This window comes from Manis javanica, chromosome 7 (assembly GCF_040802235.1).
Source record: "Manis javanica isolate MJ-LG chromosome 7, MJ_LKY, whole genome shotgun sequence".
NCBI classification, from domain to species: domain Eukaryota; kingdom Metazoa; phylum Chordata; class Mammalia; order Pholidota; family Manidae; genus Manis; species Manis javanica.
Genome location: NC_133162.1, coordinates 126,625,706 through 126,640,008, shown reverse-complemented (window position 1 = coordinate 126,640,008; position 14,303 = coordinate 126,625,706). Strand labels below are relative to the sequence as shown.

The following is a 14,303-nucleotide window of genomic DNA, read 5'->3' as shown; positions in this document are numbered from 1 at the left end:
TATTGTATGATTCCATTCATATGATATCCAGAACAGATTAAATATACAGAAACAACACAGACTGGCAGTTGACAGGGATGAGGGAAGTGGGGATGGGGAGATTACAGGTATAGGACTTCCTTTTGGAGAGATAAAAGTGTCTTGGAACCAGACACAGATGGTGGTTGCACAACACGCCAATGTAGTAGTGTAGGGAGGGGGCTGTTTGTTCTCCTCGGTTCTTATCCTCGCCACAACAAAGAATTGAAGGGCAGAGACACAGTAGTGAAGCAGAAAGACAGTTTTATTTGAATACCCTCTTAGTGAGGAAGAGGCCAGAGTCAAGGTAGACAAAGGCAGGTTTCCTTGAATAAAGCAAAGAGGAAGGGGAACCTCACTGATGGGAACTTGCAAGCTCAAATTAGAGCTCTCAGTAGCCCCTGCCTACTTATCTGAAGTAGGACAGAGTGTGAAGGCTTGTGCTTAAAGTCTGGAAAACAGAATGAAGTAGAAAAATAACAAAGACACCACTGGAAGAGCAAAGACAAAACGTGTAAGTTGAGCAGTAAAAACTCTCTTAAAAATACACAGTCCAAGAAAGGGGAGTGCAGGCAACCACAGAGAGGAGGCACACTTAAAGGCTTAGGATTCTGTCTTTTAAGGCTTTCAAGAATGGGGCACAGGATGGGGGCAGGGGCTGTTGGGCATAGGCTTGACCTGTGGTCTCATAATGTCTCTCTCCTGTGTGACACATTATGTTACCACCCAGTCAGGCCTCTAGATAATTCTATAGAATAAACTTCCTGTTCTTCTCCAAGATAGTGGTTTCCCTTAAGCACTGGGAACATATCAGTCAAGACTGCTTGCCTTGCCTTAAGATAGGGTGGGTTATTGTCTGAATACAAAGAATATGTCAGGAATCTGACCTCCTAACTCCATGGTTTTTAAAATAGAATCTCAGCCTTAGGATGGAGGCCCTCCTGTTCTTACTATGCTATTTATATCTTGGCGTTTTCATCATAGGCAGGAAAAGTTAATCATGATGCTAGTCCCATGTCCCTACCCTGCATCAGCTATATATAGCAAGTCCCAAGGTCGGCTCAGATCAGCATATGGAATGAGTTTGCATTGCAAAGGGCCTCAACTCTTGAGAGTCCTTTCTGGCTCTCTGGCTGTATCTGATTAGCTCTCTGAGTTCTTGGTGGACCCCACCCTCTTTTCATCCTGATCGTATGTCTTTCTGCCTAACATGAGCATCACTGAAATGTTCACTTTAGAATGATTTTGTTATGTGAACTTTATCTCAATTTTAAAAAGGGGGAGGTGTTCATTACTCCATTTAAAAAGTGGTTTTTAAGAATCCATACATCTCTCTCATACTATTTCTTTTTATAAAAATATGCTAACCACACCTGGACAATATGGTTCTATAGTCATCTTTGTAATCTCTTTTAACATCTTTCTCTACCCAGAATTTTCCTTTAAAAAGGGAAAAATATTGAGGAGGAAGGAGTTACCAATACATACTAAAAAAATCTGAGATATTAGAGGGAAATATTTGAAAAAAATCAATATGATTAAAGAAAACTTGATATTATTATAAAAATAACAGCTAGAGTGTAATGATACAAATACTAAAGAAAGAAAAATAATGTGAACTGGGACTAGACCATTTTATAAGATAACTTGTTCAACAAGACAGGAATGGGGAAGGTGAAGGGAACTAGGAGTAAAAACATGGAGTCAGAGTTGAAAATGTAAAAAAATTATTTCTAACATAAAAAATACAAAAAGATAACATATAGATCTCAGGCTTGGTGTTTCAATCATGTTCCAGTACTCAGAGGCATTCACAACTGAGACAGCTCTGGGGAGACAGGGTTGGCATACCTACTCTGGGAATATGTTCCTACCTTTTATTATTTTCAGGTTTACTTAAGGAAGTATATGATGAATTTTATCTTAATAAACTTAAAACCTATGACTTGGTTGGTTGTCTTTCACTTATAAAAAGTTAAGGGAATAAAAATTATAAAATTATAATATCTAATGTAAAACAGAACTATGTTAGGAACATTACATTATTTCTATTATTTTAAAGCAGGTTTTCTGACCATGATTTAATCTTTTCTTCAACAGCTGTCCTTTAAGCATAGAATAGACACTTACCAAATTAGGCAAAATATACTAACTTGTTCATTTGCATGAGCTCTATGTAGTTCATGAATATCAAAATCCTCCAGGTTAAGCTGCAATTTCTCTTTACAGAGTTCACAGGTGGTTACAGCCTCTAACGAAGAACCTGGTAAAAATTAAATTACACGTAAAGCTTACATTTGCTTGTTTCCAGCAAAACATTTTTTCCTGTAGTTTTAAGCTTGTAATATAGAAAACTGAAAGGGAGAAAAACTGCATTACTGCTGTAAACCAGTAGTCTCTCCTAAAATCGTGGTTCTAACACCTAATGTGCATGTCAGGTATTTAAGCCTCCACCCACTATTCAGGCATCTGGATTTTTTTTTCTCCCAGATACTCACACACCCATAATCCTGGGAAGCTGACCATGGAATGTCATCTGTACTTCCTACTTCCTTCTCAAGTACCTTTGCAAGATGTCATGAAAACAATGTGTAATAATATAGTCAAACAACTAGTTACATATACCTAGGCCAGTACCTTTGATATGACAGTACCTTTGACATACCTAAGACTTTCTGCGGTCTAAAGAATCAATGTGCCTTCTCTATAGGCCAGGAAGGGAAAAAAAGAGATCCACCTTTGTGCAGATCAAAGCAGCTCTTTTAAGCCATGAAAGGAATAAATTCTTGTACTTGCTATAACTTGGATGAACCCTGAAAACATTTAAGCATAAGGCAGATGCTAAAATAATAAATATTGCATGATTCCATTTATATTAAAAGGTAGAAAAGGCCAATTCAGAGAGAAAGAAATCAGAAGTTACCATGGATTGGAGGGATGGAAAGGAGGGAATGAGTTACTGCTCAATGGTCATAGACTGTTTCTGTATAGAGTGACTGAAAGCTTGGAAATACACAGTGGTGACGGTCACACACTGTTCTAAGTATACTTAATGCCAGTGAATTGTACACTTAAAAATGATCAAATGGGCAAACATTACATTACATATATTTTTTGCCACAATTAAAATGAAAAGGGGGAAAAAAAGCTCCTGTCCTGTATGCATTCTACGTTTGGTTACTCCTAAGTTCTTACTCCAATTAACTAAGTGGTTGTCTTATCTAAGTACACATATAGTGATTATTTCCCTGTGTTTATTTTCAATAGGGATTTAAATGGAAAAAAAGTCCTAAAAGTTCAAGTCATACAAGTAACAGGACAGAGGTTTAGATTCAATTCAATTAACATCTGTTGAGTGCTTGTTATATGCCAAGTATTTGAGGTTCTGGAAATTCAGAAAGCAAAATAATAACCCCCTGTCTTTAAGGAGTTCATAAAACTCTTAGGATTAGTGTTGTTTAAAAACAATAAATCTTTAAATAGTAAAATTTGGCATTAAGTCCAAGACAGCAGTAGTGATTTATATGCATTTTCTACAAACTAGCTGAAGTGGGTGCTATTCTGAGGTAGTAGGTTATCTATGCTGGCTCAAAATGAGCTGTAGTCAAATTAAGTAAGATATTCACTATATTTCATATATATGAAGAAAATTAAGTTGCTGGGTTTTTTTTAGGAGTCTGGATTATACTAAGGTGTGAAATTTAAATGCATCTGGAATATTTTCTTAATTTATAAAAATTAATATTGTGCCACTGAATTAAATTCAGGGCAAGTCCATTTTGCTGACCTGATAGTATAAAGAATGTGAAAAACTAAGTTTGGAAGGCTTTTTCCAATCAGGCATTTCTTAACTATTCTGATTCAGAAGCAGCAAAAGTTTGATGATTACAAAATATGGACCTTGGAGATCATTCAGTACACATTCTTTTACATCTTGGGGCTTCATTTTTCTATGGAGTGACTTACAGAGGTTGTTCAAAAAAGGCCACACACAGCTGGGAGGAACCCATTTATTCCTACATGGTTTAATCCAGGACTCTTTCCATTACATCCCGCTTCATTCAGTAGCCCCTGGCTGCATCTGCCTAAACTCATTCTAGACTTTTTTTAAATTCATCTTTGAACATTCTATGGAGTTTAGCAATCCATATACAGGAGCTGCTTAATAATGTTAAGTCAATCTCTAGCAGAATCAATCTTCTACCAGATGGGGTCTTTATGTAAGTATGAAAAAAACCTGTGAAAATTTATCAGTATTCAAGTTTGACAGTATCTTAAAAAGTACTTATTATAAACTTTATAAAACCCTTTTAACTGAGTACTTACCATGTACCCAATACTATGAGAAACTATTTATAAACATTTCGTGTGACCTTCACAGAAACCCTATGAGGTAAGTATAACTCAGTTTAACTCAATATGGAACTGAGGCCCAATCTCAGACCTACCTAAGAATGCTCAGGAATGATCTGATGCATTTCTATTTTTAAAAATTCCAAAGGATAATTCTGATCAGCAGCCAAGGTTGAGAATCAATGATAAGAAACTTACTCAAGATCCTTTAGTTAGTTAAGTGTTGGAGCCTTCATTCCAATCTTGGTTATCTAACTCTAAAAAGCCAATGTCTTAAGCAATACACTGTTTTACCTGTTTTCCTTCCTACACAACACTAACAATCCAATTGCAAATTTATCAGAAGGCTGAGTCAAGTTGTTTTTTTACCTTGGTAATAGCTACCATTTCTGGGCCCTTACTAAGCTAAGTGTCAAGAACTATGCTGAGCACTCCTTTAATCCTCACACCCCAGGGCAGTGACTGACAAAGCCTGAGTCTGTCCTAACACCACATATAACGTGTAGCCCAGAAGAGGCTGCTACAGGTAAGATGGCCCTACCTACAGCACTAGGATCAGGCTAGAGTAAAAGAAAAGATACCCACCTCCACTCCAAAGAGGCCTTTGCAACCCAGCTGCAGCAAAAAGTTTTCCAGTAGCCTCATAATACCCACCTTGAACAGGTAAACCAATTTCTCCAACAGATTTTTAGAATTAAAATTAATGGCATCATTCCTTACATCCTATTTGCCTGTCACTGAGCTATCATTATCACACCTTCAATCTCATATAATTAAATCTGACCTAATTTTCCACCTTTCTCACCCTAACAGTCACTTCACGTGTCCTCTGGTACTCACGGTCTAACACAAATAAATTGTTCTCTTAATTCATCTTTATTAAATCACCTCAACTTCATGTCTGAATTACAGTGCTCCCCCAAACCGATACATACTCTTCTGCAACTATTTTTTCCCACAACTCTTATACCTCTGGACCAAGAGGGAGGACAGAGGCCCGCCGCCGACTCACCGTACTTTGAAATCCCAAGTTCCTCCTCATTCACTAATGACATTAGCACCTGGCTCTCCATCTTCTTTACCAAATTACCTCTTGGCTATTTCAACATCCACACAGACCATTTTACTTTTGTCTCACTTCCTCAACATTATACTTCCAGTATTACCCTTCCCCACCTCAGCTACCCACTCTATGGTCAGACCCTTGACTTGTCATCAGTTTACTGTACTACCCTAAATCTGTACTTTATCCTCCCCTCCTGTGTACCTACAATTTTTCATCATTCTAGCTCATTTTGCCAATTCTCTTTGATGTGAGTGACACATAGATCTTAATCACTGTCTCATTATCTCTATACTGCCTGATTTTAATTTCCATGACAATTTTTCCTTATATATATAATCTTAACACTATCATACCTGCCAAGCAAAGGTCCCAACCCCAGTGAACTCATATATCCATGTGTGTATCCAAGCATCTAAAAACTGCTTCTAAAAAATATGTATGTATCTCACTTAAATCATACTCACGGCCACCAATATTTAGTATTAGTATACTTCCTGAAAATCCTGAAAACATCTTAGAATGTTACTTCCCTCACATATCAAAATCCCTTAGTCCCTAACCAGCTAAAGATTTTATCTCCCTTTACTAAGAAAACTGAAACAATTATAGAGGAATTCAAGTACTTTCTCACAAACATCATCTTTATAGAGATGAAGTACGATTTTTCCTATTAAAGGCAAACTACTCGACTTGCACTCCGGATCCCATTTTTCCTTTTCATAATTTTTTTTCCTCTTCATTGCAGCTGTTAAAAATAAAAACATGCCCTAAAATCTCCTATCTTGAAATAAAACAAAACTATATCCCATGACCCCATATAACTCTCCTTTTCATTTTGGTAATAGTTAACATTTCTGGGCCCTTACTAAGTAAGTGCCTTGAACCATGCTGAACACCTATCCCGTTTCTGCAATCTCTCTGCAAGCTTATTGACAGAGAGAGGTCTATGTGGCTGTTTCCAATCTTACCTCATTTTCAGTCTAGTCTAATCATGCTTAAGACCCTACCACTTCAGAGACTGAAACCACTAAGGACATCCATGATACCAAATCCAAATGCCATTTTTTTTCATTCTTATCTCTTTGCTCCATCTCTAAAACCCATTCTCCATAGAGCAGCCAAAATACAAAGATACCTTGCCCTTCAGTGGCTCACTGCACTTAGATAAAAACCTAAGCTTCAGACATTAGCTTTATGCGTTTAAAGAGCTAGCCTCTGATAATCTCTCCTATCTCAACTGTATCATCCCTCTCCTCTGCCCATTAATTATACTCCAGCCACACTGGGCTTCATTTAGTTCCTCAAACATACCTACGTCATTCTCACCTTTACACTCATTTTTCCCTCTGTTGGAATGGTTTCACCTCATTCTGGATCAGCAGGCTCCTCTTTATTCAGTTTAAATGTTCTTACCTCAAGGAGGCATTCCTTTAACATCCAATAGTACCACCAAAAGAACAAGTGCTTTGTCTGTTTTGTTTAGCACTCTGCACGCACAATCACAACCACGCCTGGCTCCATGCCAGGCACTCAATAAAGGCATCATAATTGCCTGGCAAAGGTTCCAGCAGTGGAGACAATAAATTTTTCTCAAGGATATATAGCTGGTAAATAGTATATGTCTTTGATTCAAAAGTTTTTTTATGTGATATAAGGGTTACCAACAATAACAAATCACTATATATGTATGAAGAAGCAAACTTGGGTAAATAAAATATAAGAAACTATGATAAATTAAATTTATGAAGCAAGACTAATGAATACTCTTTAATGCTTCTGCTTCAAAAAATGACTAAGGCACTTTTGACAAGAATATAATCAGATTTGTTAACTAAAATGCATACATACGTGAATCTCGTGAGAAAACTGAGAAAACTAAATACATTAGAGGGTAAACCTTACCAGAGTTAATTTTGGCCTGTAACCACTTTTTCATACATTCTTGGTGGACATACTGCAAACTTCCTGTGCATTTGCATGGCTCTATCAGCAAGTTAGATGATGATGCAGCTGCCATCTGACAAATTCTACATAGGTCACCTTCTTCTTCTTCAGAGTCCTCTAAAAGGAGGCTAGAAAAAAGAAGGCACATTTCCTAAACAGAATTATCATTACCCCATTCTGGTTGGTCAAATAATCTCAAATGTTTTTTTTTTTTCCTTATTTCTACTCACTCTGGCTCTAGGTAGGAAAAAAGCACAGCACACAACAATAAATATCAACAACAGTGAGAAAACATATCAATGAAAGTGAAAATAATAAATATTTTAAGGGTAAACCAAATAGGCTATCCTATTATCTTCAGATGATTTGTCTTTGGTTATCATGGTTTAAATTCCATAGTTTTCACAATCACTTTACAAGTATTCCTAGGAGTTACTAATTTCTGCAGTATTATAGACTATTTCAATCCGAACCATAGAATGTATTTATACAGTCATCACTTTTGGCCCCTACCTCCCAAAAATCTTTAAGATAACTTCAATGAAGTAAATACTGATTTTTAATTTTTAATTTATATGTTATCAGAAATATATACTTAAACTATTGTTTCTTATATTAAATCACAGTGAAAAAAAGATTTTTAAATTCTCTATTTCCACCTCCCCCATGAAGGTCTTAAATCATCCTGATTTTTTTAATGGTTAGGTTTTTAAAGGGTAAAGCAGTTTCCAGTTTCCATTAACCTATGTCCTCTGATAGGTCAACATGTACTGCTTAACTTAAATTGCTGAATGATGGCTGTATAATAAGCGAAGTAGTTTTCTGTTAAAACCCTGTTGCCTTAGTCCACTGCTGGCATGCAAAAAAGTACTCAGTAAACTGATGATATTTAATGTTAAACTGTTACTGAAATATAATCTGGATTATATGAATTCCTAATGAATTTAGCAAGGTCAGTGGAAAGAGGAATAGATACTGTTAGGTGACCTTCATGCCTTGGCTTAACCAGAGAAAGTAACTCAATCCCACTTATGTTTTACTGCATTAAATTTAACTTTCTTCAGTTCAGTTTCAGTAATTTTTTTTTTTAACTTGGGAGATTCAATTTCTTTTACACTCTTATTGTCTTAATATCCTCATGTATGCAGAAAAGACCTAACAAAGGAATATATACACATGTATAAACTCTAGAGCAAAATAACCAGCAACTGCTGCTTTTTAAACTACCAAACTGGACAGTGTGGTGCTGGCTTATTTCTCTCTAGAAATCATTAAACTAATGCTTTGCCCTATGCTTACAGTACTGCACTTAAATTACACTAACTTTGAGCACAGTACTCCTCAGCAGACAACTTGCAATCAGAGAGAGTTACTGTAATAACATTAATGTTGACACTACCAGGGCAGAGTAATTTTTCTCCAAGAAAGAAAAATAGAAAATTTTAAAAGCAGGAAGACAGTCACAAGGTATAACCTGTCCTACATAAGGAATAATGAGAATATAGTAGTCCATGCCCAACACCTCAAAAAGCATGTTAAGCGCCGTTTATTCCCAGAGTTAGATTTGAATTTCTTCCTTAAAGTACAAATAAATGTATAAATGAGAGTAACAACTATGCTTCCCAACAATTCCATTAGGCCTTTATGAATAAGAAAAAAAAAAAAAAAAGCCACCCTACAACCTTAGCTTTACATTGTCTTTTCTTCCTACATTTTAAAAGTATACCTTGTCCCATTTTACCATAAAAATTACCTTAATGTATGAAAAAATTAAGTAACTGCATTAATATGACAAAATTAATAATCAAGTTGGCAATAAAATATGATTTTTCATCTTTTCACTCTTATCAGAGATTTTAAAGCAATCTTCAACTCTATATAAAGATTTTATTTACATAGAGATTCTAAATCCTAAATGTGAACTGGTATTTCTGTCAAATAGTTACAATATATAAATAATATTCAGTAAATTCTTGGGACTTCAAAAACAAAAAAATGTGTGTAGATTTTACTTCACTTCATAACAGATTTGAGGTGCAAAATATACATTAATGGTAAATAAATCACCTTAGTAAAAGCTAAGACAAACTGTCTTGATAATCCCATTTAGACTAGTCTATCAAATAGTATAAGAGATTAAGATTTTTGTCTTTTTGTGTACCTATATCCAAAGCTGGTTAAAAATAATGTATTTTTAAATGCAATCTATACCCTCTAGTGCCTACCTACATAATTAATTCTCATCCATTTTTACCTTTTGAGTGAGATGCTAACATCTTATCAGATGTAAATTGTAAGGGAAGAAATGGCAGGAATCAGTGTTAAAAGAATCTATTTTAGAAATAAAGAGTTTTTTCTCTAATCTGCTCTTGCTTTATGGACTTAGGACAGGTACTGAAGTTTACCTCTCTTTTATTTTCTGCAGTCTTTCTGGGTCTCTTGAAGATGCACTTTTAGTTTTATCACTTTTTCCATCAGATGAATTCCAACCTGAAGGAATAATATCTACAGTGATCATGACATTGTCAGTCAAATTATTTCCAAGTGCTGGGGGGACTGCGAATCGGAATAAAGAACCCGGAAGGATCCCTGCTCTTCCTGTGTTTCTTCCACCATGAGCCGACCCTGGGGTGGAGCCGCCTGCAGCAGCACTGCTTGATGCTGCAGATGCCTGTGGTCTGTTAGCAGCAGCCCCAAGGGGATCGCTCTCTGCTTCAAGGTGAACCACTTCATTTGATTCTCTTCTAAAAGTATGATGAGATCTAGATGGTATATCAGAGGTAGGTGTTCTTGAAGATTCATCTCGTCCCTCTCGCCTCCTCCTAGAGAACAAAGGTGTGCACCTATTTCTAAATGAGGAAGATAACCACGGTCCTGAATGTCTACCTTCGGATTCCTGGTTAAAATTTTCTGAATCTGGCTCAGAGCTATGATTTTGGTTAAGAGATGACAAACCCCATCTTCGCCTAAGAAATCGAAATCCCTGAGAAGCTTCAGATGCCCTATTATCAGGAACATCAGAAGTTGATGCTGCATTACTACGAGACTGTGAAGCTGTCAAGATTCTTGGAGAAATGTAAGAATTTTCAGAACTCAATGATCTTGTATTCAAGGAATCCTGACTTGATCTTCGTGAAAAAAAAGTAGATGACATACTAGAAGCTATACGTGACAGCAATCTCCTGGTTGTACGTCTACCTTCATTGTCGGAAGATTCTTGAAATGATCTTTGAGATGAACCAACCCTACCTGAACTGCTTATGGCTGAGGTTCCATCTCTATTTGAAATATAAGAAAATCCAGGCTGTGTACTATTTGGGGGAGATTCCAATTCTCTTGAAGAAAAATGTGATCTTAAAGAATTTCTACTAGAGTCTCTAGAACATGGTATGGTCTGATGTTCAGAAGGCATTTGGTGATTTGTGGATGATGTATTCAATTGTAAAGAGCTCACTGAGTTCTCTTTTGGTCTTGCTCCCTGTGAATATGAAGAAGGAGCTCTGTCTTGAACATCTATTTATGAAAAAAAGAAAACAAACTACATGAAATAATTTGAGCATTATTAAATTTACATTTATGAACTACTAATTACTGTCAAAACGAAACACTGGATTCAAACTGAATTCTTCACTGTTGTAAACTACACAAGATTAACTATACAGAAACTTAAACTTTACAGAAAAAAACATAAATGTATTTCTTCCTATACCTTTGATAAAAATCCAGTACTGCTGTATAAAGTCAACATGACACATTCAAAAGAAAGAAATGTACCAGTTTGCTTGTAAGAGGCAAACATCTAAATCTATCAACTTGATGAAAGTAACAGAAATTTGTCAATCAGAAATTGATATGGTAGAAGATCTAATATCTAAAATGGACTGCAATTTTTCATGGGCCAAATAATTCAATTTAAATGACTCTTAAAACAAATATAAGCAAAATAATCCAAGGAGGACAGTGTTTTGAATTATCTTACTATGCAGTAAGTATTAAAGTGAGTTCATGTAAGTGTAGGTGGGTCACAGGGAAAGCAGTATAGTACAGAGAAGACAAATAGTGACTCTATAGCATCTTACTATGCTGATCGACAGTGACTGCACTGGGGCATGGGGGGGCTTGATAATATGAGTGAATGTTGTAACTACAATGTTGCTCAAAATTGTGTATCAGTAATACCTTAATAAAAAAATAAATGAATAAGCATAAAAAAAGTGAGTTCATGTAGGTATTATCAACCTTGTAATTTTATTGCAAACCTTGCTACAAGCTAAAAAGTTCTTGAATCATTTTCTTTCCAGTTAACAGCAGGGGTTGTTATCTCTGGTTACTCATGAGATACACCTTTGTTTTATTTAATACTGAATGAGACTAGGGGTCAGAACAGTGTCTTGGCATCTATAACTTAAAAAGTACATCACACACTTGTGGTTCTGATCTCCAACTGGGATAAAACAGGAGTACTATAGCATTCTTTAATAAAGAATATTCATCCACACATCGAGTTTAAGAGCTAGACTACTACTATAGGTAACACATGTAGCCTTATGAAAGAATAAACTGTTAGGGAGTAAATCTACTCTATCCTTTACTTTCATACTCCTAAACCTAGGAGCTAAAGCTCCTCTATCCAAAGTCAAGCAAAGAAAAAGATGTTTTCATTTGTCCTAAATAAAGCAAAGGCTTGCCAGTAAGATCATTTAAAATAATCCAAACATTTAAAAATAAATGTATATTCTTGTATGTAATTCAAACTCCACTTTTCCCTGCTATATTTGTCAACTTCAATTAGCACTTTTTGTCTTTAGTTACTCAGTATTACTGTTTTATGGTATTTATTTTTGAAAAACTTAAGTTTATGTATACTGAAAGAAACGGTGTGGGTCTCTATTTAAATTGAATGAAAATAAAGGGACATTCATGTAAAATCAAAGTAACTTCAAATTATGCTTTAAAAATGGTGATTTCAAGCTTTAGTTAGTTCAGAATTTAATTCTGGAGCTTTAATACACAGTATCAGCAGCTTCTATGTTTGGGGGTACAGAAGTACAGGATAGAATAGATTTAGCCCACGTCTATTCTTTCATGAGGCTCCATGTATTAGCATAGTAGCAATCTCTCTCTTAAACTTAAGGCAAATTGTACTGGAGTAAATACAAGAATTATTTAGTACATTTTGACACATATACTCTTAGAAGGAAAAATAAAAGTATAAAAAGAATAGAGGCAGACAGAATTTGGAAACTCATGTACATCTATTTTAAATTGTTTACTTTTTAAGCAAAACAATAAGGTACTAGGACATATATTAAACTATTTTGAAATTTTCATAAGATTCACTTCACTTATTCCTTTATACTGTTATTTTAATGATATACATACGGATGAAAATAGAACATTATTAGCTAAGTTATACTTTACAGTATAGTTTATACATACATGACGAAGCTGTGAAATCACCACTTCTGTGACTACAATCCATAAGATTACTAATGGAAGAATCTGCTCTCCTCTCTAAATCTCTCCTCTCTCTCATTAAGTCAGTTCCAAATGATCCAAGTACCACTGATGAAGATCTGTGAACTGGACTATGCCTCCAAGAAGAATCTTAAAATAATTGAAGAAGTTTTAATAAAGAAAAAGCTTTCAAAGTTTCTGATGACAACAAATGTTCAGCATTATACAGGGAGGTTATTGTGATTTATTCTAGGAATCTCCAGTTTCGTAGTTGCAATACGATGCAACTTTGTAATTCAGCAAAACAGAAAATTACTCACTAATGAATTCACTTCCTACCCAAACACATTCTTTTCTAACACTAAAATCTACCCCCATCCATGATGCCGATGTTTCAGTTGCTCTCTAGAATATCTGAACATACACTATAAACATGATATAACATGATCATAGAACAAAAATGCAAAGATTGCTAAAGATGCAGAATTTCCTGAAAAGTCAGTGCAAGTGATGTTGGAGAACAGCCAAAATAATCATCAAAGCCATCTTGAAATGCAAGATGTAATGCAGGTTTTAATACTATTTTATCACAAGTATTATTATTGCCAACACACTTGGTTCTTTCTAAGAATTAATGTATTGTTGCAATGTAATTTAAATTTTGTTAGATATGATTTCATCTAAAAATAAATTAAAAATTAAGACTCAAACTTCCTCCCCTATTTATCTTGAAATTTCTGTTCTACCTTTCCTAGTCGTAACAGTCTTAGTAATTGCTCTTCATTAAGGAAAATGGCCCAGGATATTTAAATAAATGCTATGCCTTCCAGAGCAGAGAACAACAACAATATCTCTGTACGGTAGTATCTGTCTATAAAGATAAGATCAGTCTGTTCTTACCCATCACACTACTCTTAATATCCTTCAGATGGGCAGTGCCTTTCCCATGGCAGTCCTGCCTATCAAAATAGAAAGTTATTGCTTATATGAATTCAATTGGTAATACACATGCATTTCAAGAATTTTACCTTCAATTGTGTTATCACAAGTTCTGTCTCACCTTAAAACTATTTCAGGTATTAGCTAGTGTTTCATCTGAAGAGGACTGTTAACTCAAGAGGGAACACATGTCCTCTTAACCAAAAAAGATCTTTTTAATTTTTGCAACAAATTTGTATCTGAGTAGTAAACAGTACTTACTGCTCACAGTGGAGATTTATGGACAAGCCATCTAAATCCCAGAATGGTTAAGTGACTTGTCCAATGCCACACAGTTCAGGGGCTAGAATCAAGGCTTTCTAATTCCTTATATAGAGCTCCTAAAACAATACCACCACCTATGTTTTGTTTAACTGAAGAATTTCTACATTTCCTGAAAATATATACATTAATCATTTATAAAAAATATGCTTAGGAAATACTAACATTTCAGTAAATTAGAATTTGCTAGTTGTACAATTAAAAA

General features: G+C 35.2%; 1 protein-coding gene across 5 annotated transcripts in view; it reads right to left on the bottom strand.

Annotated features, from left to right (window-relative positions):
- MARCHF7 (membrane associated ring-CH-type finger 7) overlaps window positions 1-14,303 on the bottom strand; it is a 50,656-nt gene that overhangs the window by 7,270 nt on the left and 29,083 nt on the right. For 3 of the 5 annotated variants that reach the window (XM_036995905.2, XM_036995906.2, XM_073241547.1), the window contains exons 4-7: window positions 12,821-12,988; window positions 9,787-10,894; window positions 7,340-7,509; window positions 2,172-2,281 (exon numbers count right to left, since the gene is read on the bottom strand). In XM_036995905.2, coding sequence (XP_036851800.2) covers window positions 2,172-2,281; window positions 7,340-7,509; window positions 9,787-10,894; window positions 12,821-12,988 — 1,556 coding nt within the window. The remainder of the gene's footprint in view (window positions 1-2,171; window positions 2,282-7,339; window positions 7,510-9,786; window positions 10,895-12,820; window positions 12,989-14,303) is intronic. The other 2 variants (XM_073241548.1, XM_073241549.1) reach the window with 1 other exon arrangement.